The sequence below is a fragment of the Coregonus lavaretus genome (assembly GCF_964263955.1).
Source record: "Coregonus lavaretus genome assembly, chromosome: 17".
NCBI lineage: Eukaryota > Metazoa > Chordata > Actinopteri > Salmoniformes > Salmonidae > Coregonus > Coregonus lavaretus.
In genome coordinates, this window is record NC_140004.1 from 24175584 (window position 1) to 24203177 (window position 27594).

A 27594-nucleotide genomic window follows, 5' to 3' on the forward strand; every position below is an offset into this window, starting at 1 on the left:
GTTTTTAGGGAGTGATAATGTTTTTTGTAGAATCTGTTTAATTTTCTTCCATACTGTTATAGTGTTCTTAACTATGAAGTTGTTAATGTTCTTAGCTTTATCCTTTGAAAATAGACACGTAAAAAGATTCTGGGGATGCGCATGCGCATCTTCAATATGTACCCATAGTTCCTCTTTAGTGCATTTAACTATATGTCGCAAGTAAAAGTCTAGGGTGGCAAGTTGATACAATTCCAAGTCCGGATGGTTAAAACCACCCTCAGACTTAGGAAGATTTAAAACGTTCCTTTTTATTCTAGGAGTTTTATCTACCCATATAAAGTCTGTTATGACCAAGTACACTTTTTTAAAGAATGTCTTTGGTGGGGTAATTGGTATTACTGAAAATAAATCTAAAAACTTTGGGAGCCATGCCATTCTAAAAAGGTTTATTCTACCTGAAAGATTTATGGGAAAATGGTTCCATTTAATTAGATCTGTTTTCATGTTGTTGAGTAATGGGATAAAGTTATCTTTATATATTTGTTGTCACTTATTAAGCATCTTAAGTACTGTATATGCCATTTAGCAGACGCTTTTATCCAAAGTGACTTACAGTTATGCGTGCAGACATTTTACGTAGAGAAGGGATAAGGCCCCCAGCCCACAGCCAGCCAGCTCTAATATATTCTTTAGCTGCCATGTTTCTGCCTCTCAACTGGCCTCCTATAGTGGGAGCTGCTGAGGTCCTATCGCCTTACAGGGCTCTCCAAGGTCAGCCCATCGATTGGAGGAAACAAGCCATCACCCTCACTTCCTCTTTCTCCCCCTAACTTCTGCCAGTCACCAACACATGATGACCTCCTCAGCAGCCTCAGCCAATGAGACAGAATGAAATCAGCACATGATGACTCCATGTCTCCCTCTCCGGCTAAATGTTGGAGTTCTTACTGGCTCCAGACAAAGGATCAAATATAAAAGATCTAAAGAGGTGAATGAATAAATCATAATGAGAGGCAGTGAGGATTCTGAGGGCCAGCAGAGTCACCCCATGTCACCATCACACAATACTTGTCACTTAACAGCCAGAAAATCACAAAATAAACATGTCTAGGCCTATTCACTTCCTGTATCCACACAAAGGAAACACACCTAACAACTGCACATACAGAGCACTTCCATACAAATTACTCTATAATGGTACTGTGAGAATGGAGAACAATCTGACAGCACAAAAATGACCCATAGATCAATAGACCGGAATATCTTTTGAGCTTTCAAAAAAGCAACCTCTGTTGAAACCTCTCCCAGGTCCAGTTTAATTAAGGTTTTCCCCCTGTCCCAAGGCCAATGGAGCTATTGTTCTCATACACACACAGGCTTACCTTTGCTCTCTGCCCCTCCAGCGCTGCTGTCAGGCGTAGGCAGCATGTCCTCAAAGCCCCAGGAGACGCTGTGCTTGCCCCCTAGCAGACAGGACGGGGAGCCTGGCCCCCCCTCCAGCACTAGGAGTCTGGGTGGGACAGATGGGGAGAGAAAGAGGTCACAACCTCAGCAAGACAGGGAAGGGACACAAGGGAGTCTCATCAAGCACATCCAGACATGAGGATACTAGACTCACCTGTAGAGCACATCAGCCACAGGGAGCTGGCCCAGGTCTGTTTGTTTCTGCAGCAGGTGAACAGTGTGGATGAAGGTCTTCAGGGACCCCCTGGAAACACAAAGCACATGTGTTAAACCAGGGAATTGGAGGGAGTGAAAGTCAGTGCAGTTGAGAGGTCTCATCAGGTAGGTCTAGTTGTGTGCACTAAAGGGAATGTTATGCCATGCTTCAGCTGTGTCGTGTATGTGTGTGTATGCATGCTTCTAGGATAGTACAGTATAATACAACGCGTGTACTTTCTGCTTCAGCATTGTCCACAGTCATAGGAAAGTATTCAGACCCCTTGACTTTTTCCACATTTGTTACGTTACAGCCTTATTCTAAAATGGATTCAATTAAAAATGTTCCTCATCAATCTACATACAATACCCCATAATGACAAAGCGAAAACAGGTTTTTAGAAATGTATTACAAATAAATAGGTAGCTTAGTGGGTAAGAGCGTTGTGCCAGTAACCGAAAGGTCGCTGGTTCTAATCCCCGAGCAGACAAGGTGAAAAATCTGTCGATGTGCCCTTAAGCAAGGCACTTAACCCTAATTGCTCCTGTAAGTCGCTCTGGATAAGAGCGTCCGCTAAATGTATAATAAACAAATTAAAAAAAATTAAAAAACAGAAATACATTATTTACATACAGTGGGGGAAAAAAGTATTTAGTCAGCCACCAATTGTGCAAGTTCTCCCACTTAAAAAGATGAGAGAGGCCTGTAATTTTCATCATAGGTACACGTCAACTATGATAGACAAATTGAGGAAAAAAATCCAGAAAATCACATTGTAGGATTTTTTATGAATTTATTTGCAAATTATGGTGGAAAATAAGTATTTGGTCACCTACAAACAAGCAAGATTTCTGGCTCTCACAGACCTGTAACTTCTTCTTTAAGAGGCTCCTCTGTCCTCCACTCGTTACCTGTATTAATGGCACCTGTTTGAACTTGTTATCAGTATAAAAGACACCTGTCCACAACCTAAAAACAGTCACACTCCAAACTCCACTATGGCCAAGACCAAAGAGCTGTCAAAGGACACCAGAAACAAAATTGTAGACCTGCACCAGGCTGGGAAGACTGAATCTGCAATAGGTAAGCAGCTTAGTTTGAAGAAATCAACTGTGGGAGCAATTATTAGGAAATGGAAGACATACAAGACCACTGATAATCTCCCTCGATCTGGGGCTCCACGCAAGATCTCACCCCGTGGGGTCAAAATGATCACAAGAACGGTGAGCAAAAATCCCAGAACCACACGGGGGGACCTAGTGAATTACCTGCAGAGAGCTGGGACCAAAGTAACAAAGCCTACCATCAGTAACACACTACGCCGCCAGGGACTCAAATCCTGCAGTGCCAGACATGTCCCCCTGCTTAAGCCAGTACATGTCCAGGCCCGTCTGAAGTTTGCTAGAGTGCATTTGGATGATCCAGAAGAGGATTGGAAGAATGTCATATGGTCAGATGAAACCAAAATAGAACTTTTTGGTAAAAACTCAACTCGTCGTGTTTGGAGGACAAAGAATGCTGAGTTGCATCCAAAGAACACCATACCTACTGTGAAGCATGGGGGTGGAAACATCATGCTTTGGGGCTGTTTTTCTGCAAAGGGACCAGGACGACTGATCCGTGTAAAGGAAAGAATGAATGGGGCCATGTATCGTGAGATTTTGAGTGAAAACCTCCTTCCATCAGCAAGGGCATTGAAGATGAAACGTGGCTGGGTCTTTCAGCATGACAATGATCCCAAACACACCGCCCGGGCAACGAAGGAGTGGCTTCGTAAGAAGCATTTCAAGGTCCTGGAGTGGCCTAGCCAGTCTCCAGATCTCAACCCCATAGAAAATCTTTGGAGGGAGTTGAAAGTCCGTGTTGCCCAGCGACAGCCCCAAAACATCACTGCTCTAGAGGAGATCTGCATGGAGGAATGGGCCAAAATACCAGCAACAGTGTGTGAAAACCTTGTGAAGACTTACAGAAAACGTTTGACCTGTGTCATTGCCAACAAAGGGTATATAACAAAGTATTGAGAAACTTTTGTTATTGACCAAATACTTATTTTCCACCATAATTTGCAAATAAATTCATAAAAAATCCTACAATGTGATTTTCTGGATTTCTTTTTCTTATTTTGTCTGTCATAGTTGACGTGTACCTATGATGAAAATTACAGGCCTCTCTCATCTTTTTAAGTGGGAGAACTTGCACAATTGGTGGCTGACTAAATACTTTTTTTCCCCACTGTAAGTATTCTTGTATCCAAAATGGCGTAGCAGTGCGGTCGTGTACTCTTGTGTGTCCGTGTAAATAGCCTGTTTTTTTGTAATTTTTTTGTATTTTTCGTACATATTTCCCTATCACACTTTTCATCCATCTACTAAATATACTTTCCTGCAACCCGCCTCACTCAATGTGGAACGGATACTATTACTGACTTACCTTTTATCTAGAATATCCAGTTGAAACTAGCTAGCCAGCTAACTAGCTACTTGCTAAATAGCCACCGTTAGCGGTTTTTCACCCAGAACATACAGTTTCTTCTGCCGGAATCACTGAATCACTGGACCTTTAACACCGGATCATCGCAACTAGCTAGCTGCAACCAAATGGATGTTGTTGTTGGCTAATCAGCCTTGAGCTAGCCTTGAGTCAGGCCCATCTCCCGGCTATCTACCTCTCTATCAACCGGACGGGACCTCCTAGAGTCGACACGGAGCCCCGCCGATCCATCACGACTGGTCTGCCGACGTAATCGTCTGTGGTTTCAACAGGCGTTGCGACGACCACAACATCCATCTGCTAGCCCCGGCCGGCTAGCACACGCAAATAACAGCCGAGCTTCCTGCTCGCCTGTGCTATAGCACCAATTCGAACTGCTCTCGGACTCACATATTGCTGTTCACTGGACCTTATGATCACTCAGCTGCACAGCTGATGCCTGCTGGACTGTTCCTTTACACGGTACCGTGTCCTGTTTATCTGTTTAGCCTCAGCCCAAACTTTCATCGCCATTACCAGTTGTTGTCTTAGCTCGAATAACACCTGTGATTGCTTTATGCCTCTCTCCCATGTCAATATGCCTTGCCTATTGCTGTTCCAGTTAGTTCTTATTATACAATTTCACTGTAGAGTCCCAAGTCCCTCTCAAACTGCCTCAAATAGCTCCTTTTTCCACCCCCCATACACGCACCTCCACTGTACTCATATCCTTCCATATCCTTGTCTGTACATAATGCCCTGAATCTATTCTACAACGCACGGAAATCTGCCCCCTTTATTCTCTGTACCCAACGCACTAGAAGACCAGTTCTTAAAGCCTTTAGCCGTATCCTTATTCTACTCCTCCTCTGTTCCTCTGGTGATGTAGAGGTTAACCCCTGCAGCCCCCAGTATCACTCCTACTCCCCAGGCGCTATCATTTGTTGACTTCTGTAACCGTAAAAGCATTGATTTTTTTGCATGTTAACATCAGAAGCCTCCTCCCTATGTTTGAGTTATTCACTGCGTTAGCACACTCCGCCAACCCTGATGTTCTAGCAGTGTCTGAATCCTGGCTTAGGAAGGCCACCAAAAATTCAGATATTTCCATCCCCAACTACAACATTTTCCGTCTAGATAGAACTGCCAAAGGGGGTGGAGTTGCAATCTACTGTAGAAATAGCCTGCAGAGCTCTATCATACTATCCAGGTCTGTGCCCAAACAGTTTCAGCTTCTACTTCTAAAAATCCACCTTTCCAGAAATAAGTCTCTCACTATTGCCGCTTGCTACAGACCCCCCTCAGACCCCAGCTGTGCCCTGGACACCATATGTGAATTGATTGCTCCACATCTATCCTCAGAGTTCGTACTGCTTGTTGACCCAATCCAAACTAGATGCCCTCAATCTCACACAAATTATCAAGGAACCTACCAGGTACAACCCTAAATCCGTAAACATGGGCACCCTTATAGATATCATCCTGACTAACTCAGCGATCACTGCCTGCGTCCGTAACGGGTCCGCAGTCAAACGACCACCCCTCATCACTGTCAAACGCTCCCTAAAACACTTTAGCGAGCAGGCCTTCCTAATTGACCTGGCCCAGGTATTCTGGATGGATATCGATCTCATTCCGTCAGTAGAGGATGCCTGGTTGTTCTTTAAAAGTGCTTTCCTCTCAATCTTAAATAAGCATGCCCCATTCAAAAAATTCAGAACTAAGAACAGATATAGCCCCCGGTTCTCCTCAGACTTGACTGCCCTTGACCAGCACAAAAACATCCTGTGGCGTACTGCATTAGCATCGAATAGCCCCCGCGATATGCAACTTTTCAGGGAAGTTAGGAACCAATATACACAAGCAGTTAGGAAAGCAAAGGCTAGCTTTTTCAAACAGAAATGTGCATCCTGTAGCACTAACTCCAAAAAGTTTTGGGACACTGTAAAGTCCATGGAGAATAAGAGCACCTCCTCCCAGCTGCCCACTGCACTGAGGCTAGGAAACACTATCACCACCGATAAATCTACAATAATCGAGAATTACAACAAGCATTTTGCGACGGCTGGTCATGCTTTCCACCTGGCTACCACTACCCCGGCCACCAGCTCTGCACCCTCCGCTGCAACTTGCCCATGCCCCTCCCGCTTCTCCTTCACACAAATTCAGACAGCTGATGTTCTGAAAGAGCTGCAAAATCTGGACCCCTACAAATCATCTGGGCTAGACAATCTGGACCCTTTCTTTCTAAAATTAGCCGCCAAAATTGTCGCAACCCCTGTTACTAGCCTGTTCAACCTCTTTCGTAACGTCTGAGATCCCCAGAGATTGGAAAGCTGCCGCGGTCATCCCCCTCTTCAAAGGGGGTGACACTCTAGATCCAAACTGTTACAGATCCATCCTGCCCTGCCTTTCGGAAGGTTTTGAAAGCCAAGTTATCAAACAGATCACCGACCATTTTGAATCCCACAGTACCTTCTCCGCTATGCAATCCGGTTTCCGAGCTGGTCATGGGCGCACCTCAGCCACGCTCAAGGTCCTAAACGATATTATAACCACAATCGATAATAGACAGTACTGTGCAGCCGTCTTCATCGACCTGGCCAAGGCTTTCGACTCTGTCAACCACCGCATTCTTATTGGCAGATTAAATAGCCTTGGTTTCTCAAATGACTGCCTTGCCTTGTTCACCAACTACTTCTCAGATAGAGTTCAATGTGTCAAATCGGAGGGCCTGTTGTCTGGACCTATGGCAGTCTCTATGGGGGTGCCACAGGGTTAAATTATTGGGCCGACTCTTTTCTCTGTGTATATCAATGATGTCGCTCTTGCTGCTGGTGATTCTAAGATCCACCTCTACGCAGACGACACAATTTTGTATACATCTGGCCCTTCATTGGACACTGTGTTAACAAACCTCCAAACGAGCTTCAATGCCATACAACACTCCTTCCGTAGCCTCCAACTGCTCTTAAACACAAGTAAATCTAAATGCATGCTCTTCAATCGAACGCTGCTGGAACCCGCCCACCCGACTAGAATCACTACTCTCGACAGGTCTGACCTAGAGTATGTGGACAACTACAAATACCTAGGTATCTGGTTAGACTGTAAACTCTCCTTCCAGATAAACATTAAGCATCTCCAATCCAAAGTTAAATCTAGAATCGGCTTCCTATTTCGCAACAAATCCTCCTTCACTCATGCTGCCAAACATGCCCTCGTAAAACTGATTATCCTACCAATCCTTGACTTCGGCGATGTCATTTACAAAATAGCCTCCAACACTCTACTCAGTAAATTGGATGTAGTCTATCACAGTGCCATCCGTTTTGTCACCAAAGCCCCATATACTACCCACCACTGTGACCTGTACGCTCTTGTTGGCTGGTCCTCACTACATATTCGTCGCCAAACCCACTGGCTCCAGGTCATCTATAAATCACTGCTAGGCAAATCCCTGCCTTATCTTAGCTCATTGGTCACCATAGCAACACCCACCCGTAGTATGCGCTCCAGCAGGTATTTCTCACCGGTCATCCCCAAAGCCAAGACCTCCTTTGGCCGCCATTCCTTCCAGTTCTCTGCTGCTAATGACTGGAACGAACTGCAAAAATCTCTGAAGCTGGAGACTCTCCCTCACTAACTTTAAGCATCAGTTGTCAGAGCAGCTTACCGATCACTGCACCTGTACACTGTGGTCCTCTGTAGCTCAGCTGGTAGAGCACGGCGCTTGTAACGCCAAGGTAGTGGGTTCGATCCCCGGGACCACCCATACACAAAAATGTATGCACGCATGACTAAGTCGCTTTGGATAAAAGCGTCTGCTAAATGGCATATTATTATTATTTATTATTACACAGCCCATTTGAAATTAGCCCACCCAACTACCTCATCCCCATATTGTTTTTATTTTGCTAATTTGCACCCCAGTATCTCTATTTGCACATCATCTCTTGCACATCTATCATTCCAGTGTTAATACTAATTGTAATTATTTTGCACTATGGCCTATTTATTGCTTTACCCCCATAACTTGCTACATTTGCACACACTGTATATATATTTTCTGTTGTATTTTTGACTTTATGTTTTGTTTTAACCCATATGTAACTCTGTGTTGTTGTTTTTATCGCACTGCTTTGCTTTATCTTGGCCAGGTCACAGTTGTAAATGAGAACTTGTTCTCAACTGGCCTACCTGGTTAAATAAAGGTGAAATAAAATAAATAAATAAAAATTCTAACCCTTTGCTATGAGACCTGTTTCCATTGATCATCCTTGAGATGTTTCTACAACTTGACTGGAGTCCACCTGTGGTAAATTCAATTGATTGTACATGATTTGGAAAGGCACACACCTGTCTATATATAAGGTCCCACAGTTGACAGTGCATGTCAGAGCAACAACCAAGCCATGAGGTCCAAGGAATTGTCCTTAGAGCTCCGAAACAGGATTGTGTCGAGGTACAGATCTGGGGAAGGGTACCAAAACATTTCTGCAGCATTGAAGGTCCCCAAGAACACTGTGGCCTCCATCATTCTTAAATGGAAGAAGTTTGGAACCACCAAGACTCTTCCTAGAGCTGGCCGCCTGGCCAAACTGAGCAATCGGGGGAAAAGGGCCTTGTTCAGGGAGGTGACCAAGAACCCGATGGTCACTCTCACAGAGCTCCAGAGTTCCTCTGTGGAGATGGGAGAACCTTCCAGAAGGACAACCATCTCTGCAGCACTCCACCAATCAGGCCTTTATGGTAGAGTGGCCAGACGGATGCCGCTCCTCAGTAAAAAGGCACATGATGGCCCGCTTGGAGTTTGCCAAAAGGCACCTAAAGGACTCTCAGACCACGAGAAACAAGATCCTCTGGTCTGATGAAACCCAGTTTGAACTCTTTGGCCTGAATGCCAAGCGTCACGTCTAGATGAAACATAGCACCATCTTTACGGTGAAGCATGGTGGTGGCAGCATCATGCTGTGGGGATGTTTTTTAGCGGCAGGGACTGGAAGACTAGCCAGGGTTTGAGGGAAAGATGAACGGAGCAAAGTACAGAGAGATCCTTGATGAAAACCTGCTCCAGAGCGCTCAGGACCTCAGACTGGGGCAAAGGTTCACCTTCCAACAGGACAACGACCCTAAGCACACAGCCAAGACAAGTTGCTTCGGGACAAGTCTGTATGAAAATGTATGCACTCACTAACTGTAAGTCGCTCTGGATAAGAGCGTCTTCTAAATGACTAAAATGTAAATGTAAGTCTCTGAATGTCCTTGAGTGGCCCAGCAAGAGCCCGGACTTGAACCCGATCGAACATCTCAGGAGAGACCTGAAAATAGCTGTGCAGCGACGCTCCCCATCCAACCTGACAGAGCTTGAGAGGATCTGCAGAGAATTGTATAGTCATACCCAAGAAGACTAGAAGCTGTAATTGCTGCCAAAGGTGCTTCAACAAAGTACTGAGTAAAGGGTCTGAATACTTATGTAAATGTAATATTTCCATTTGTCATTAATAATAATAATAATAATAATAATAATATGCTATTTAGCAGACGCTTTTATCCAAAGCGACTTACTGTCATGTGCGCAGACATTTTTACGTATGGGTGGTCCCGGGGATCGAACCCACTACCCTGGCGTTACAAGCGCCATGCTCTACCACCAATTGAGCTACAGAGGACCACATTATGGGGTATTGTGTGTAGATTGAGGGGAAAAACGATTTAATCAATTTTAGAATAAGTCTATAATGTAACAAAATGTGGAAAAAGTCAAGGGGTCTGAATACTTTCCGAATGCACTGTATTTGAAAGATATTGAATGTATCATTGTGTGTCAGTGTTTTTGTCTGTGAGTGTGGCTTAGGTAACTGTATTCAAATGAGTCATGCTGGTTCCCACATGTAATAAACAACAGATGATTCAGCCTGGAACCAGCATCCCCCTTCCCACCGCAGACCACGTTACACTAAAACATAATTCTCACCAGCTGGTGACGTCACACTGACGAGAAACAGTTAGCATACTCTGCAGCGCTTACACAAAAACACAGTGATACGGCACACCAATACCATCAGAGGGGGAGACAGAGGATAGCCTAGCTCTTTAACTAGCCACCACTGTTGGTGAAAGACAGAGCACTAGGACTGGATGGTTCCCTGACACAATGGGCTCTCAGGCTCTACAGAGGGCACACAAAGGGGGATGGTTCTGGTTTTGACAAGTCAAGCTCAGTTGTCAACAGCAGAAGCCGGGCTGCAGCCAGTGAAAGAAAAGGGTGCTTTCCTATGTGACCTAGGTGAAACACAAAACACCCCAGTGCAACAAGCATCACGGACAGGGGCTAGCTAGGACACTGACAGGGGCTAGCTAGGACACTGACAGGGGCTAGCTAGGACACTGACAGGGGCTAGCTAGGACACTGACAGGGGCTAGCTAGGACACTGACAGGGGCTAGCTAAGACACTGACAGGGGCTAGCTAAGACACTGACAGGGGCTAGCTATGACACTGACAGGGGCTAGCTAGGACACTGACAGGGGCTAGCTAGGACACTGACAGGGGCTAGCTAAGACACTGACAGGGGCTAGCTAAGACACTGACAGGGGCTAGCTAAGACACTGACAGGGGCTAGCTAAGACACTGACAGGGGCTAGCTAAGACACTGACAGGGGCTAGCTAAGACACTGACAGGGGTTAGCTAAGACACTGACAGGGGCTAGCTAAGACACTGACAGGGGCTAGCTAAGACACTGACAGGGGCTAGCTAAGACACTGACAGGGGCTAGCTAAGACACTGACAGGGGCTAGCTAAGACACTGACAGGGGTTAGCTAAGACACTGACAGGGGCTAGCTAAGACACTGACAGGGGCTAGCTAAGACACTAACAGGGGCTAGCTAGGACACTGACAGGGGCTAGCTAGGACACTGACAGGGACTAGCTAGGACACTGAAAGTGAAAACAGAAATGGGATGACACTCAGTTGGTGTAGCTCAGTTGGTAGAGCATGGCGTTTGCAACGCCAGGGTTGTGGGTTCGATTCCCACGGGGGGCCAGTATGATTATTTTTTTAAAATAAAAAATAATGTATGCACTCACTAACTGTAAGTCGCTCTGGATAAGAGCGTCTGCTAAATGACGTAACTGTAACTATAGGGCTTGCCTAATCACCATTTGGGCAGTATTAGGAAGCTGGAGTAAATGAGCCAGACAGCTAAGCAGAATCAGATGATCCAGAATACTACTCTATCCTCTTATACATTTTAGTCACTTGTGGTGTCTGCTGGTGTTAAGGGTGTGGTCTCACCTGGCACATGCGAGGGCTACCAGGGCAGCGGCAGCGTTCTCCCTCTGCCTGTGTGCATGGAACATGTATGTTGGAGCCTGTCCCTGCTGTGTCTGTGCTGTCTGCTGGACCCCCTCCTCCAGCCAGGAGCAGAGCAGCCCCTCCAGGCCGTTGAGGCAGTCGGCGGGTTCCTTGCTGAGGCTGAGGGGCTGGCAGTCACGCAGGCAAGACAGCAGCACCTCCGCCGTGACCCCACAGAGCGCTGGGTCACTGCGTGTCTGGGACTGCAGCAGGGGGAAGACCAGTAGCAGGCCCACGCGGGAAGTGAAAGGCGCCTGTTCAGGCTGCTGCAGCAGGCCCTGTCGTTTTAGCAGGGCCAGGGCCTCCTCATCCCCACCTCCGGCCCCCTCCCGGTCCTGCTGTTCCTCCAGGGCCAGCTGACGCTGAGCCCCCCACAGGCCCCGCAGCGCATTCAAACGGTACTCAAACAGGCGGGCATACGCATTGCTTTGGTTACCACAGATGGCACGGAGACGCTCAGCCAGCTCCGCAGGGTTCTTCGTTTCGAATGTGAGGATCTAGAGAGAAAGAGAAGGAGAAAATGTGTGAGGGATACATCAAATAGTAATGAAGATTTGTAACCAACAGGAGAAAGTACAAATCCTTGGGGAAACAATGGGTAGAGATCTCAAAGTGATGACGGCATCCAGTATAGTGCACAGACTGTAAATCTCCATCTAACTGGGGTCTGGCTACCTCTAAATCCAATTTACAACAGAGAACTGCTTCACTATGAGATATCAAATCTCATTTGTCACATGATTCGTAAACAACAGGTGTAGACGAAGAGTGAAAGGCACACTTAAGGGCTCTTCCCAACAATGCAGAGAGAAAAATATAGAACAATTATAATACGAGGAATAAATACACAATGAGTAACGATAACTTGGCTATACAGTGCATTTGGAAAGTATTCAGACCCCTAGAGTTTTTCCACATTTTGTTACATTACAGCCTTATTCTAAAATTGATACAATTATCTACACACAATATCCCATAATAAGAGAGCGAAAACAGGTTTAGAATTATTTTGCAAATTCAATAAAAATAAAAAACAGAAATACCTTATTTACATAAGTATTCAGACCCTTTGCTATGAAACTCGAAATTGAGCTCAGGTGCATCCTGTTTCCATTGATCATCCTTGAGATGTTTCTACAACTTGACTGGAGTCCACCTGTGGTAAATTCAATTGATTGGACATGATACTCCTGAGTGGCGCAGTGGTCTAAGGCACTGCATCGCAGTGCTAACTGTGCCACTAGAGATCCTGGTTCGAATCCAGGCTCTGTCGCAGCCGGCCGCGACCGGGAGACTCATGGGCGGCGCACAATTGGCCCAGCGTCGTCCAGGGTAGGGGAGGGAATGGCCGGCAGGGATGTAGCTCAGTTGATAGAGCATGGCGTTTGCAACGCCAGGGTTGTGGGTTTGATTCCCACGGGGGGCCAGTATAAAAAATATATATACAGTGAGGGAAAAAAGTATTTGATCCCCTGCTGATTTTGTACGTTTGCCCACTGACAAAGACATGATCAGTCTATCATTTTAATGGTAGGTTTATTTGAACAGTGAGAGACAGAATAACAACAAAAAAATCCAGAAAAACGCATGTCAAAAATGTTATGAATTGATTTGCATTTTAATGAGGGAAATAAGTATTTGACCCCTCTGCAAAACATGACTTAGTACTTGGTGGCAAAACCCTTGTTGGCAATCACAGAGGTCAGACGTTTCTTGTAGTTGGCCACCAGGTTTGCACACATCTCAGGAGGGATTTTGTCCCACTCCTCTTTGCAGATCTTCTCCAAGTCATTAAGGTTTCGAGGCTGACGTTTGGCAACTCGAACCTTCAGCTCCCTCCACAGATTTTCTATGGGATTAAGGTCTGTAGACTGGCTAGGCCACTCCAGGACCTTAATGTACTTCTTCTTGAGCCACTCCTTTGTTGCCTTGGCCGTGTGTTTTGGGTCATTGTCATCAATACCCATCCACGACCCTTTTTCAATGCCCTGGCTGAGGGAAGGAGGTTCTCACCCAAGATTTGACGGTACATGGCCCCGTCCATCGTCCCTTTGATGCGGTGAAGTTGTCCTGTCCCCTTAGCAGAAAAACACCCCCAAAGCATAATGTTTCCACCTCCATGTTTGACGGTGGGGATGGTGTTCTTGGGGTCATAGGCAGCATTCCTCCTCCTCCAAACACGGCGAGTTGAGTTGATGCCAAAGAGCTCGATTTTGGTCTCATCTGACCACAACACTTTCACCCAGTTCTCCTCTGAATCATTCAGATGTTCATTGGCAAACTTCAGACGGGCCTGTATATGTGCTTTCTTGAGCAGGGGGACCTTGCGGGCGCTGCAGGATTTCAGTCCTTCACGGCGTAGTGTGTTACCAATTGTTTTCTTGGTGACTATGGTCTCAGCTGCCTTGAGATCATTGACAAGATCCTCCCGTGTAGTTCTGGGCTGATTCCTCACCGTTCTCATGATCATTGCAACTCCACGAGGTGAGATCTTGCATGGAGCCCCAGGCCGAGGGAGATTGACAGTTATTTTGTGTTTCTTCCATTTGCGAATAATCGCACCAACTGTTTTCACCTTCTCACCAAGCTGCTTGGCAATGGTCTTGTAGCCCATTCCAGCCTTGTGTAGGTCTACAATCTTGTCCCTGACATCCTTGGAGAGCTCTTTGGTCTTGGCCATGGTGGAGAGTTTGGAATCTGATTGATTGATTGCTTCTGTGGACAGGTGTCTTTTATACAGGTAACAAACTGAGATTAGGAGCACTCCCTTTAAGAGTGTGCTCCTAATCTCAGCTCGTTACCTGTATAAAAGACACCTGGGAGCCAGAAATCTTTCTGATTGAGAGGGGGTCAAATACTTATTTCCCTCATTAAAATGCAAATCAATTTATAACATTGTTGACATGCGTTTTTCTGGATTTTTTTGTTGTTATTCTGTCTCTCACTGTTCAAATAAACCTACCATTAAAATTATAGACTGATCATTTCTTTGTCAGTGGGCAAACGTACAAAATCAGCAGGGGATCAAATACTTTTTTCCCTCACTGTATATGTATTCACTAACTGTAATTCGCTCTGGATAAGAGCATCTGCTAAATGACTAAAAATGTCAAATGTAAATTTGGAAAGGCACACACCTGTCTATATAAAGGTCCCACAGTTGACAGTGCATGTCAGAGCAAAAACCTAGCCATGAGGTCGAAGGAATTGTCCGTAGAGCTCCGAGACAGGATTGTGTCAGGGCACAGATCTGGGGAAGGGTAACAAAACATTTATGCAGCATTGAAGGTCCCCAAGAACACTTTTGCCTCCATCATTCTTAAATGGAAGAAGTTTGGAACCACCAAGACTCTTCCTAGAGCTGGCCGCCCGGCCAAACTGAGCAATCGCGGGAGAAGGGCCTTGGTCAGAGAGGTGACCAAGAACCAGATGGTCACTCTGACAGAGCTCCAGAGTCCCTCTGTCGAGATGGGAGAACCATCCAGAAGGACACCCATCTCTGCAGCACTCCACCAATCAGGCCTTTATGGTAGAGTGGTCAGACAGAAGCCACTCCTCAGTAAAAGGCATGACAGCCCGCTTGGAGTTTGCCAAAAGGCACCTAAAGACTCTCAGACCATCAGAAACAAGATTCTCTGGTCTGATGAAACCCAGTTTGAACTCTTTGGCCTGAATGCCAAGCATCACGTCTGGAGGAAACCTGACACCCTCCCTACGGTGAAGCATGGTGGTGGCAGAATCATGCAGTGAGAAAATGTTTCAGCTGCAGTTACTGGGAGACTAGTCAGGATCGAGGGAATGATGAACGGAGCAAAGTACAGAGATATCCTTGATGAAAACCTGCTCCAGAGCGCTCAGACTGGGGCGAAGGTTCACCTTCCAACAGGACAACGAGCCTAAGCACACAGCCAAGACAACGCAGGAGTGGCTTCGGGACAAATCTCTGAATATCCTTGAGTGGCTCAGCCAAAGCATCTCTGGAGAGACCTGAAAATAGCTGTGCAGCGACGCTCCCCATCCAACCTGACAGAGCTTGAGAGGATCTGCAGAGAAGAATGGGTGAAACTCCCCAAATATAGGTGTGCCAAGCTTGTAGCGTCATACCAAAGAAGACTTGAGGCTGTAATCGCTGCCAAAGGTGCTTCAATAAAGTACTGAGTAAAGGGTCGGAATACTTATAAAAAATAAAAGAACGGAAATATAACATTTACATACATTTGCAAATATTTCTAAAAACCTGTTTTTGCTTTGTTCTTGTGGGGTATTGTGTGGAGATAGGTGAGAAAAAAAAGGATTTCATCCATTTTGAATTCAGCCTGTAACAACAAAATGTGGAATAAGTAAAGGGGTATGAATACTTTCTGAAGTCATTGTACATATAGGTAGGGGTAAAGTGACTAGGCAACAGGATAGACAAACAGTAGCAGCAGAGTAATATTTTTATTTATTCAACCTTTATTTAACAAGGTAAGACCCATTGAAGTTAAAAACCTCTTTTGCGAGGGCGACCTGGCAAGAAGGCAAAATTGGGAAATAGCAGCGTGTACATAAAATCTTACAAAAAAATACAAAATACACAGAAAAGAAAGTGTCACAAGTTATGGATACATTTGAAGATTAGAAACGACTGCAGCTATCAAAAACAGTGTCGTCAAATCAGAGTCTTCAAAACAGGCAAGGACACTTACTTCCTTAACTTTAAGGGGCATTATGGGAAAAATATTGTTTCCCCATCTCAGTTCTAGCTTTAGGAACAAACAAGGACAGCAGCGACTGCGAACGAAGACTGTATTGAGTGACTGATCTGGTCAGTAAGGAACAGAGTTACAAAGGGAGTTTCCCTATCAATGCTTTGTACACAAAAGTGTACCAGTGCTTTAGCCTCCTGGTGGAGAGAGAGAGGTCCATTGCATCATCTTGCTGAGGCATGCTTATAGACAATATCAACATAATCCAGCACCGATAAAAAAGTGCTTTGAGCAAGATCCTTTCTGACTGACATTGAAAAGCAAGATTTGTTCCTAAAATAGAAACCCAATTTCAACTTCGGTTTCTTGGTCAAGTTATGAATGTGCTGTTTAAATGTGTAGCTACATTGAATATGAGGGAGGAATAAGAGGTTAGACCCTTTAAACCCAATGATATGCATTCAAGAATCAGAATGCATTAGTGTGGAAATAAACTACTCCTTGTTGTATTACAGTAATTTCACATCACAATTGTATTCATGTTGCAGATGTTCTTACCCAGAGAAACAGTCAAATACAACACTACATAATTTTCCTAAATAAGCGGTATGAAAAATTTAGATTGTGGGGTTATTTCAGAGATAAAAATAACAATTGTGCATCATCTGCACTTAGGCAGCACTTCAGCCAGGTATCGATTACAGTGTGTAGCCCAAGACTCCATTACACCATTTAGCAGGCACTTTTTTATTGATTCAATTTCAGATATACGACTAACGTTACGGTAACATTCATTAACTGGAGGCTGGGATTGTGCGCCAACCCTCTCCACCTTGCTCTGCAGAAAGGCTTCTCCTCCATGATACTGATATAAATAGCCAGCATCTAAGCACCCATGGGGCTGGAGGGATGCAGGATGACCTGATCAATCATGAGTTTGGCTACGTTAGCCCAAATAGAGGCAGGTCTTAAATGATCCACACTAGACCATAAGGTCACATGACATAGGGAAACGTAGCCAACGTAGCCTTAAACGTAGCCTTAAAAACGCCCACAAAAGTAGAAATCCACTTTTTCAAGCGGAAAGACCACGGCCAGAGTTTACCCATGATGTTGTACAACGATTTAAGTAAATAAGTCATCATTTTAGTCAAAGTATGATATATTTGGGCTTGTGACCAATCCAAACTACCCAATTCGTGCAAATCTGTGTGAAAGCGGTGTCTTTTCCTATGATATGACATACAAATTATGTTTTGCCTACATTTCGTTTCAGGGCTGGGTTTTATTTTTATGTTACCACCCACCAGCATGGCATTGTTTATTAATCAGAAACAGCTGCAAAGTTATTCATCTCCGTGACTGTGAGGAGCCAAACAGCCTTGTGTCCACTTGGCCACCTGAGCCATGGAGCAAATAAAAACTTTTTTTTAACCAGAAAATTATCCTAATCCATTGGATAATTGATATATTTTCACTTACTTTTGGTTTAGTATATATATAAAAATTAATATCTCTGAGCATTTTATAAATGGTATAATTGCCTGATATGATAGCATTTTGCAAACCCGGTCCCCCACTCACCCCAAGATGAATGGTTTTGTCCACTAAAGTTTTGCTTCTTTTTTTTTTTTTTTTTTCACCTTTATTTAACCAGGTAAACCAGTTGAGAACAACACTTCACTACACGCTCCACTGCTTTGATTAGTATAACATTAGCTAGAAACAACAAGTGTTTATCCAGATAATGAAAAGGCACCTGCGAAAGAAAATTCAAGGCTCTTATAGTTACATGTCATGATCATGAGCCAAGTAATTGTAGCCTATCATTTCACTTCCCCTGTGAGAACCATGAGCACGGGCTGACTTGGCTTTGCTGTAAACACAGCCGAAGCCTGCCAGCAGCCTACCAAAGGTTGCACCATGTCCAATACAATGTAGAAAAACGTATATCAGCTAGCCTATCTTTCAATAGTTATCCATATTACCGGAGCTTCATCTTATTCTTTCTAACTATTTCTATGACGGATTCGGGGCCACAATTTATGGAAGATGCCAAAACTTGAGATAACAATAGATGGTGAAGTCAAAGATAGGCCAGTGGTTTCCATCTAGATACTCTCGACAGTTTGACAAGAACATGTGGTAGCTAACTAGCTTGTTTACTGTTTACAAACAAAATGTGTGAATGTGTTAGAAAGATAAACAGCTACCTAGCTAGCTAAGTGACTGCTGTGGTTAGCCAAAAAGGAGTCGTTTTGAAAGTTGGATCATCTTATCCTTTGAGGCTTTAAAGTGTTCTTACACTATGATTTTGAACATTCAAAGCAACTGAGAAACTCCATGGCAGGCATTGTTGTCCCCTTAGCTTACTACATATATTCTAAGGGATAGGAAGCACGAGCACCACCAAGCAGCATACACCACAGCACACACCCGCCGTTACTATAACAACTAGCGTAGTCATGTCAGCAAATCACTGCTGTCTGACACACACAAATCCGATTTGGTCACTTGTAACTTGCTGTTTGGACAGTCAGTATTCGAAAACGGATTTGAAAAACAAAACTGATTTGAGCATTAAGGCCTGCAGTGTGAACAAGGCTATAGAGCGAGCTGGCTAATTTTGCCCTATTTGTCGATGTTTATCAACTCCACATGGAAATTCCCACACCCAATTCGCAAATATGTATAAGCAGCCTTTGTTATTCTTTGGAGGTAGAACCTAAACATGCATTTCATCTCTTGGACACGAAATAACGTTGAAATAGTGGCGGCAACTTCCTCGGGGGGGGGGGGGGGGGGGGGGGTCCTTAAATGCATTTCCTCTGGCTAATGGCCCATGTAGATGGCCTCCGGAGGGACTAGAGGAAGCTGCTTGGAGAGGCTGGAGGACTTAACCGAACCACACATTTTAATGCTTACACTTCCTGTTAGGAGAATGACAATGTCCACAGACCACCCCAACAACCCCACCTCATCATACAGTAACTCGTGCAGCCCTGTTTACCTCCTCACATAAGAATGAGGTTAGTGAGAGCAGGGGGAGGGTGAACGGTGGTGACAGTACAATAACCAGAGACACACTGCAGATGCTCAGGTTACATTCCATCCATACTTCCACTGCAGAGAGGACAAGCAACACATACTTGTCCTGTACTGCCATTGAACCAATGGTACTGGGCTATTCTGAGGAGTGGCATGGGCAATAAGGGTTTTGCTTTGACCCAGAGCTAATCCAGTCCCACTATGAAGCAGCAGAATCAAGATGTCACACTACTGCGCCTGGGGCACAGGTCTAGAGCTAGCTATCATAGCTGCTCCATCGCCCTGTCATTGCTCCATCGCCCTGTCATTGCTCCATCCTTACAAAAAATAAGAAAACTTCAGAAGCAGGAGATGTACGCAGTGAAGTCTAGTCCTCTCAGGTTAATTCATTCTCAGTGTCGATCTGTAGCATGCCATCTGTCTGTTACTCACTTACCATCTATCAATCTCTGTCCCCTTTATTTGTCTATGTTTAGGTCTACCATCACTCCTCCTTGTCTCACGCTCCATCTGTGCACCCACAGTAGCAAACCCCAATGTCCTTGTTCTCAATCATTATTGAGCTCAAAGCACACTGTTTTACAATCACGATATCTGAAATGGCTTTGAAATAAGGAACGTGCGAAATTGCGCATCGTCCATCACACGTGCACTAGGCTTCATTGCAAAGTTTATTTAGGGACATTACATTTACTGTTAGATTAATACATGGCTACTAGCAGTAGGTGTTCTAGAGTTAGTGATCGAGCTAATGTGTTTTGAGTTTTCACTTCCTCAGGTGGTGAATTAGCACCAATTGAATTAGGTCTATATATAATATTAATGCAAATAAAGATGAAGGCAAATTCATGTCTATTGAACAAACAAATCTGACCCTAATTTGACAGTAAAATAACTAAATTAACCTAATTGTCAACCCAAAATTCATGACAATCACTGGATTAGTTTGCACAACAAAATATTTTGAATAAAGCATTCCTGCTTGGAAATGTTAGATGTAACAGCTTATTTATTGAATACCATCTCAGTAGTCTATTAGACTTCTTAAAGTATTGTGAATGACTTTATAAGATGACTGAAATTAATTATATTGTGTGACGCTGCAAAACTATTTTTTGGGTGCCACCAAATCATGGGCTGGTCCCACCAACTGAAAAGGTTAGTGACACCATTGACACCAGGGGAGAATGTTAGTCTGGAGCCATGATGTCAGGGTTGACCTGGACAGGGCCTTTTAACACTAGAACCGCCTGGCATTTCAGCCTACAAGTACCCGCTAGAGAACGTTGCTGGGTGTCCCATTTAGCATATCAGATGCACATCAACCCGCAAGTTGCGCGAACATAAGCACCAACACTTGATAAATAGTGCATAAACTATTGTAAAGGATTAATTGAATGAAGAAATATCAATATAAAAATATAGTTATTTGTTTAGATCGAGTCAGATATGTTACGTATAATTCTACAAAGTCCTCGAAAAAAACGTAGGCCTATAGCTTATTTTTGTTTCCCTTACAAAAAAAGGGAAATATCCGATCCTCCATCCTACTCCAACTCATCTAAATGCTGCAGCATATGCAATGCTGTCAGTGCGTCCATTAGTTTGGTTGGTCTTGCCATTGTGAACTACACACATTGTGTGTTGTACTCAGTGTCTGATTTGATTCGCCGAGGATAAATTATATACAATTTCCAGCCTTTCATAATAAAATAATTAGACCGCCCACAATTCTTCATCATCATTACACTATTGTTCTAAATTCAATCATCCTCTTCACCCTCATCATTCAGATCAATCAAATTCAAATAACTCTTCACCCTCCTCAATATCATTCAGTTCATTGAAGTCACATGCACCATTATCAGTTTCTATCTGGTTTCTATCGCCCACTCATCCATTGACAACAGAATAGCATATTTTAATTGTATTATGTTACTAGTTTTTGCTTAGTAGCCAGAGCAATGCTACCGCACGAGTGGTCATGTGCTGAATGCATGGACAGCATGGATATTCTTGCAAAAAGTGACATTTGGAAATAGAATTACACCTCTTGAATTTTGAGTTATTTGATAAAGGTAAGTGTCATAGAAACTGCAGAATATGCTCTTTCTGATACTATAGAAATCAAAATATTTTACCTGCATGTGACTGAAGGAGGATTTGATAAAGTGATGCTCCTTTCACTGCATCTCTCAATTACAAGATGCGACAATTTCTTCATGTACAATTTGACAACTGATAGGCCTAATATTATCAGTCATTAAATTATTGTCAATTGAATCTTGTCTACAGGCTAACTCATATTGTGTGTGAAAATAGTTTGGGTATAGTTTGTGTAGTTTGGATGGGCCGGCTGTGCAGGCTGACTGGCATCATTTGTTTCCTGCTCATCAACTTGGATAGAGTCAAGGATTTGTTTTGCATGTTTTCGCATCCCTTACAATACATTTGATTAGTAAGAGTTACAGTAAATAAAACAGTCCTGTAACAGCTTCTTTTTACAAAGTAAAACATAAAAGAGAACGGTATCAACACGTAAGGCACACGGTCAAATTATTAACATGAGCGCCAATGCTGATAAATAGGCATAACAAACTCATCATTACACTATTGTGGTTCTAAATTAAAATCAACCTCTTCACCCTCATCATTCAGTTAGGCCTAATTTAAATTTGATTGTGAAGTAATATGCACAATTAATCGCCCATTCATCCATTTGTCATTCATTCAGTGAGGAGTGAGAGAGACGCATGTGCGCCTGGCTGGGTACCAACGTCCTACAGCACATCGTTTTGGCGGGTTAAGTTGGGAATAGGTGGGAAAAAAACTAACAGGTAAATACTTTTCTGTTTGTGATTTCAAAATTCTGACAAATGAGCAGTGTAAAATACAAATATTTAGGTAAAGTCAGGGAAGGAGCAGGACATAGCTTATTTTTTGGTCAGATTTTTAAAATTTACAAAATCAAACTTCAGTGGCCGTTGGCCTCTGTCGGTTCTAATTTTAAGAGTGAAGCACATAGTAGGCTAGCATAAATCAATATTTCACTGTTTACGGTTGAGTAACAGGTGTAAACACCAGAGGACGCTCCCTCTCCTTTCCACACAAGAGGCTGGGTATTGAAATCATTACAATGGCTGACTTCATAACTGGGTTTGGGGTAATCCCTCACAAAATAAACCAAATGAAAAAGGAACACTGGAGTTGTACCAGCTTTCATTTTATTGATGTGAATGAGTATTGTAATCTGACTTTCAGAGATAAAACTGCATGTGAGGAGGGTGTGTGAATATTGAATAATTAAAAAAGGCTTAGTGAGCAGGCCATTGAATTGTGGCAGTTACTGCCTTCAGAAAGAATTCATACCATTGACATATTCCACATTTTGTTGTGTTACAGCCTGAATTCAAAATGGATTACATTTATTTTTTCCCCCTCACCAATCTACACACAATACCCTATAATGACAAAGTGAAAACATTGAGAAATGTTTGCAAATTTATTGAAAATGAAATACAGAAAAATCTCATTTACATAAATATTCACACACCCGAGTCAATAATTTGTAGAAGCACCTTTGGCGGTGATTACAGCTTTGAGTCGTCTTGGGTATGTCTATCAGTTTTTACGCATCTGGATTTGGGGATTTTCTCTAATTCTTCCTTGCAGATTTTCTCAAGCTCTGTTAAATTAAATGGGGAGCGGCGGTGAACAGCAATCTTCAAGTCTTTCCACAGATTTTCAATGGGATTCAAGTTTGGGCTTTGACTGGGATGCCATTCCAGCGTTGCTTTGGCTGTATGCTTGGGTCATTGTCCTGTTGGAAGGTAAACCTTCGCCCCCAGTCTAAGGTCATTTGCACTGAAGCAGGTTCTCATCAAGGATTTGCCTGTATTTGGCTCCATTCATTGTTCCCGCTATCTTTACCAGTCTCCAAGTCCCTGCCGCTGAAAAGCATCCCCATAGCATGATGCTGCCACCACCATGCTTCACGTTAGGGATGGTGTTAGACGGGTGATAATCTGTGCCTGGTTTTCTTCAGAGAGCACTTTGCATTCAGGCCAAATAGTAACATTTTGGTCTCATCAGACCACAGAATCTTTAGCTTTATGCTCTTTCACGTGCCTTTATGCCCACTCCAGGTGTGCCGTCATGTGCCTTTTTCTCAGGAGTTGCTTCCGTCTGGCCACTCTCCCATAAAGCCCAGATTGGTGAAGTGCCGTAGTTCTGTCAGAGTGGTCATTGGTCACCTCCCTGACCAAGGTCCTTCTCGCCCGGTTGCCCAGTTTGGTCTGATAGGCCAGTTTGGTCCACCAACCACTGTGGAAGGTAGATTTACAAATCTAACAGCCACTCAGATTTCTTACCAGCCAAAATATTTATTTTTTTCGCTACAATTACACAAAAAAACCACAAAATAACAGATGAGCATGCTTTGTAATGTTTCTAAAACAATACATGTATTACTTGTAAGTAGTAATGTGGTATATTGTTTAATTTCATATTTTGTGAGCTGAGTCTTTTAACCATAATATCACAGATGAGACAAAAATGTTCACTTGCCCCTCTAAGGGCGGGAGGTTACCGTGGTAACGCGACTTGAGTCATGTTTGTGCCTGTGAGATCGAGAGTCTGACTAGTAGCTGCATTGTCTTCTCTTCCCTAGCAGTTGAAACTCAAACTTTTAAAAACAACCTAGCTTGTGAACAAAACAATATATACCGAACAAAATATAAACACAACATGCAAAGTGCTGGTCCCATGTTTCATGAGCTGAAATAAAAGATTCCAGAAATATTCAGGTACAAAAAGCTTATTTCTCTCAAATGTTGTGCACAAATTTGTATTTCATCCCAGTTAGTGAGCATTTCTCCTTTGCCAAGATAATCCACCCACCTGACAGGTGTGGCATATCAAGAAGCTGATTAAACAGCATGACCATTACACAGGTGCACCACTGCACCTTGTGCTGGGGACAATAAAAGGCCACTCTAAAATGTGCAGTTTTGTCACACAACACAATGCCACAGATGTCTCAAGTTGAGGGAGCAATTGGCATGCTGACTGCAGGAATGTCCAACAGAGCTGTTGCCAGATAATTGAATGTTCATTTCTCTACCATAAGACGCCTCCAACGTCATTTTAGGGAATTTGGCAGTACGTCCAACTGGCCTCCCAACCGCAGACCATGAGTATAGAGTCGTGTGGGTGAGCGGTTTGCTGATGTCAACGTTGTGAACAGAGTGCCCCATGGTGGTGTGTGGTTATGGTATGGGCAGGCATAAGCTACGGACAATGATCACAATAGTATTTTATCGATGGCAATTTGAATGCATAGAGATACCGTGAAGAGATCCTGAGGCCCATTGTCGTGCCATTCATCGCTCACCATCACCTCATGTTTCAGCATGATAATGCACGGCCCCATGTCGCAAGGATCTGTATACAATTCCTGGAAGTTGAAAATGTCCCAGTTCTTCCATGGCCTGCATATTCAGACATTTCACCCATTGAGCATGTTTGGGATGCTCTTGATCGACGTGTACGACGGTCTCAGACGATCCCGCAGGTGAAGAAGACGGATGTGGAGGTCCTGGGCTGGCATGGTTTACACGTGGTCTGCGGTTGTGAGGCCGGTTGGACGTAATGCCATAATCTTTAAAACGACATTGGAGGTGGTTTATGGTAGAGAAATTAACATTCAATTCCCTGGCAACAGCTGTGGTGGACATTCCTGCAGGCAGCATTCCAATTGCACGCTTCCTCAAAACCTGAGACATCTGCGGCATTGTGTTGTGTGACAAAACTGCACATTTTAGAGTGGCCTTTTATTGTCCCCGCACAAGCTGCACCTGTGTAATGAGCATGCTGTTTAATTAGCTTCTTGATATGCCACACCTGTCAGGTGGATGGATTATCTTGCAAAGGAGAAATGCTCTCAAAAAGGAGTGTAAACAAATTTGTGCCAAAAATCTGAGAGAAATATCTGGGATCTTTTATTTCATCTCATGAAAACATGGGGCCAACACTTTACATGTTGTGTTTATATTTTTGTTCAGTATACATAAGTATTCACACTCCTGAGTCAATACATGTTTTAATCACCTTTGGCAACGATTACATCTATGAGTCTTTCTGGGTAAGTCGAATAGCTGGATTGTATAATATTTGTACATTGTTATTTTTTTTAATTCTTCAAGCTCTGTCAAGTTGGTTGTTAATCATTGCTAGACAGCCATTTTCAAGTCTTGCCATAGATCTTCAAGCCGATTTAAGTCAAAACTGTAACTAGGCCACTCAGGAACATTCAATGTTGTCTTGGTAACTAACTCCAGTGTATATTTGGCTTTGTGTTTTAGGTTATTGTCCTGCTGAAAGGTGAATTTGTCTCCCAGTGTCTGTTGGAAAGCAGACTGAACCAGGTTTTCCTCTAGGATTTTCCCTGCGCTTAGCTCTATTTTGTTTTCTATCCTATAATAACTCCCTAGGCCTACTAAGTGGTGCAGTGGTCTAAGGCACTGCATCGCAGCGTCACTACAGACCCGGGTTCGACCCCAGGCTGTGTTCAAGCAAATGTTTACTCCTGAACTTATTTAGGCTTGCCATAAACAAAGGGGTTGAATACTTATTGACTCAAGATTTCAGCTTTTCATTTTTATTAATTTGTTAAAGTTTCTAAAAACATAATTCCACTCTGACATTATGGGGTATTGTGTGTAGGCCAGTGACACAAAATCTAAATGTAATCAGGCTGTAACACAACAAAATGGGGAAAAAGTCAAGGTGTGTGAATAGTTTCTGAAGGCACTGAATATACTGTCAAGTGTGCCAATGACGAAGCATACTGTGCTGAACTCTGAACTGTAACAAGACCTCCTGGCTACTTACTGGCTTGAGGAGCTTTCAAGAATGCCGAATTTACTGTTTCCTATTGTATTTGTCCAGTTTGTGTGCCATGCCAATGTGCTTTGAAGAATTTAAGTGAAACTTAAGTGAGCTGATGAATACAACAATAGCCAGCCAGCACTCAAGAGCACCCAATGTCTGGGCCAGAGGGGACACGGTTCCCACAAAGGGGTGGGGATTTAAAGGCCATGATAATAAGCTACCCTAGCTAGCTAACTACGTCGTGAGTCATCATGCCGACGCAGTGTTATTCGTATAGCAACTAACATTATCTACCTCTTCAAAACTAGTTAGCCAACGTTAGCAGACAATGTTATCTTTAGTTAGTTCGCGTTGCTATTGATTAGCTATCTGCATGTCATGACCTGCTGCTCGTCAAGCCGACGTTGGCGTCCTTAGCTAACTAACGTTAGTTGGCTAACGTTACACATGGACATGACTAGCAAAAAATATGTCTTGCTATAAATGTGACTTTATTCATATGGAATTATATAACTTGCTGCTTGGCAATCCCTACAAGTTAATGTTGAGCAGGTAGCTAGCGATTGACAATTTAGCTAGCTAAGTTAACTAACGTTAGCTACGCTGTTAGCTTTTGCCAAGAAAATATTCGAAATGCAACCGTTGATGCAGAGTAACAGTACTAACCTCCTGCTCAGTGTCCCCCTGTTCAGACACACCGATTTCACTGGGCAGTTCAGCCAGATCCGTGACCCGAATCAGTCCATCGTGAAGGAAAATAGTCTCTTCCTTCACTGACAACCACTGGGACGAATCCACGGCCCCGGAGCCCATCTCTCTCTCCTCCAAGAAAAATGCCAGAGAGGTCGAACATTAAAACAAATCCAATCCGAAATGACAACAACACTACCCGACAGACATGCTGTCAGTCAGATGACAAACTCAGACCTAGTCCGATCCCGCAAGCTAGCCAACGCAACTAGTACTAACAAATATTTTGGGGTACTACTTTGCTGCTACGGGTGCCAACTATCGAGGCTTGCTAGCGAACATTGGTCGGCCAGCTGATCGCACTGTGTGGGGCAGGTTCTCTCTTCAGCTACCATTACCAACTGTACCATTGACCGTTCGTACTGTCTTTACAGAGCAGAGTGGGCGTGACACTGTCGCTAAACCGTAATATTTAGATCAAAGTTTAGTAATTGACTGCCTTCTCCAGCTGAACACGAAGCCTGAGCACAACCAAAACACGATAAGAATGCAGGAAAAAACGGCTCCGATGATGGTCCAACAACCGATTATTAGTGGCCGGACAGATAACGGAAACCCCACAGCTGTCTGTGAGACGCCATGTTTCTTAGGCCAACAGTTACTGTTCCCAGCATACATTGCGCCTTATCCTACAATAAACATGTCAACAAATTGAACCGCAAAAATATGAATTTATTATCAATACTGAGATTGAATGTATGTATGTATCATCATGGTTTGTTTAATACTCATGGTTTCATTTGTACCT

General features: G+C 43.7%; 1 protein-coding gene across 1 annotated transcript in view; it reads right to left on the reverse strand.

Annotated features, from left to right (window-relative positions):
• Positions 1-27414, reverse strand: part of LOC311145189 (putative E3 ubiquitin-protein ligase HECTD4) — a 66982-nt gene extending 39568 nt beyond the window's left edge. Inside the window, exons 1-4 of the mRNA XM_084181399.1 lie at positions 26763-27414; positions 11410-11966; positions 1601-1690; positions 1365-1492 (exon numbers count right to left, since the gene is read on the reverse strand). Coding sequence (XP_084037525.1) covers positions 1365-1492; positions 1601-1690; positions 11410-11966; positions 26763-26909 — 922 coding nt within the window. The 5' untranslated portion in view covers positions 26910-27414. The remainder of the gene's footprint in view (positions 1-1364; positions 1493-1600; positions 1691-11409; positions 11967-26762) is intronic.
• Positions 27415-27594: the final 180 nt, after the last annotated feature.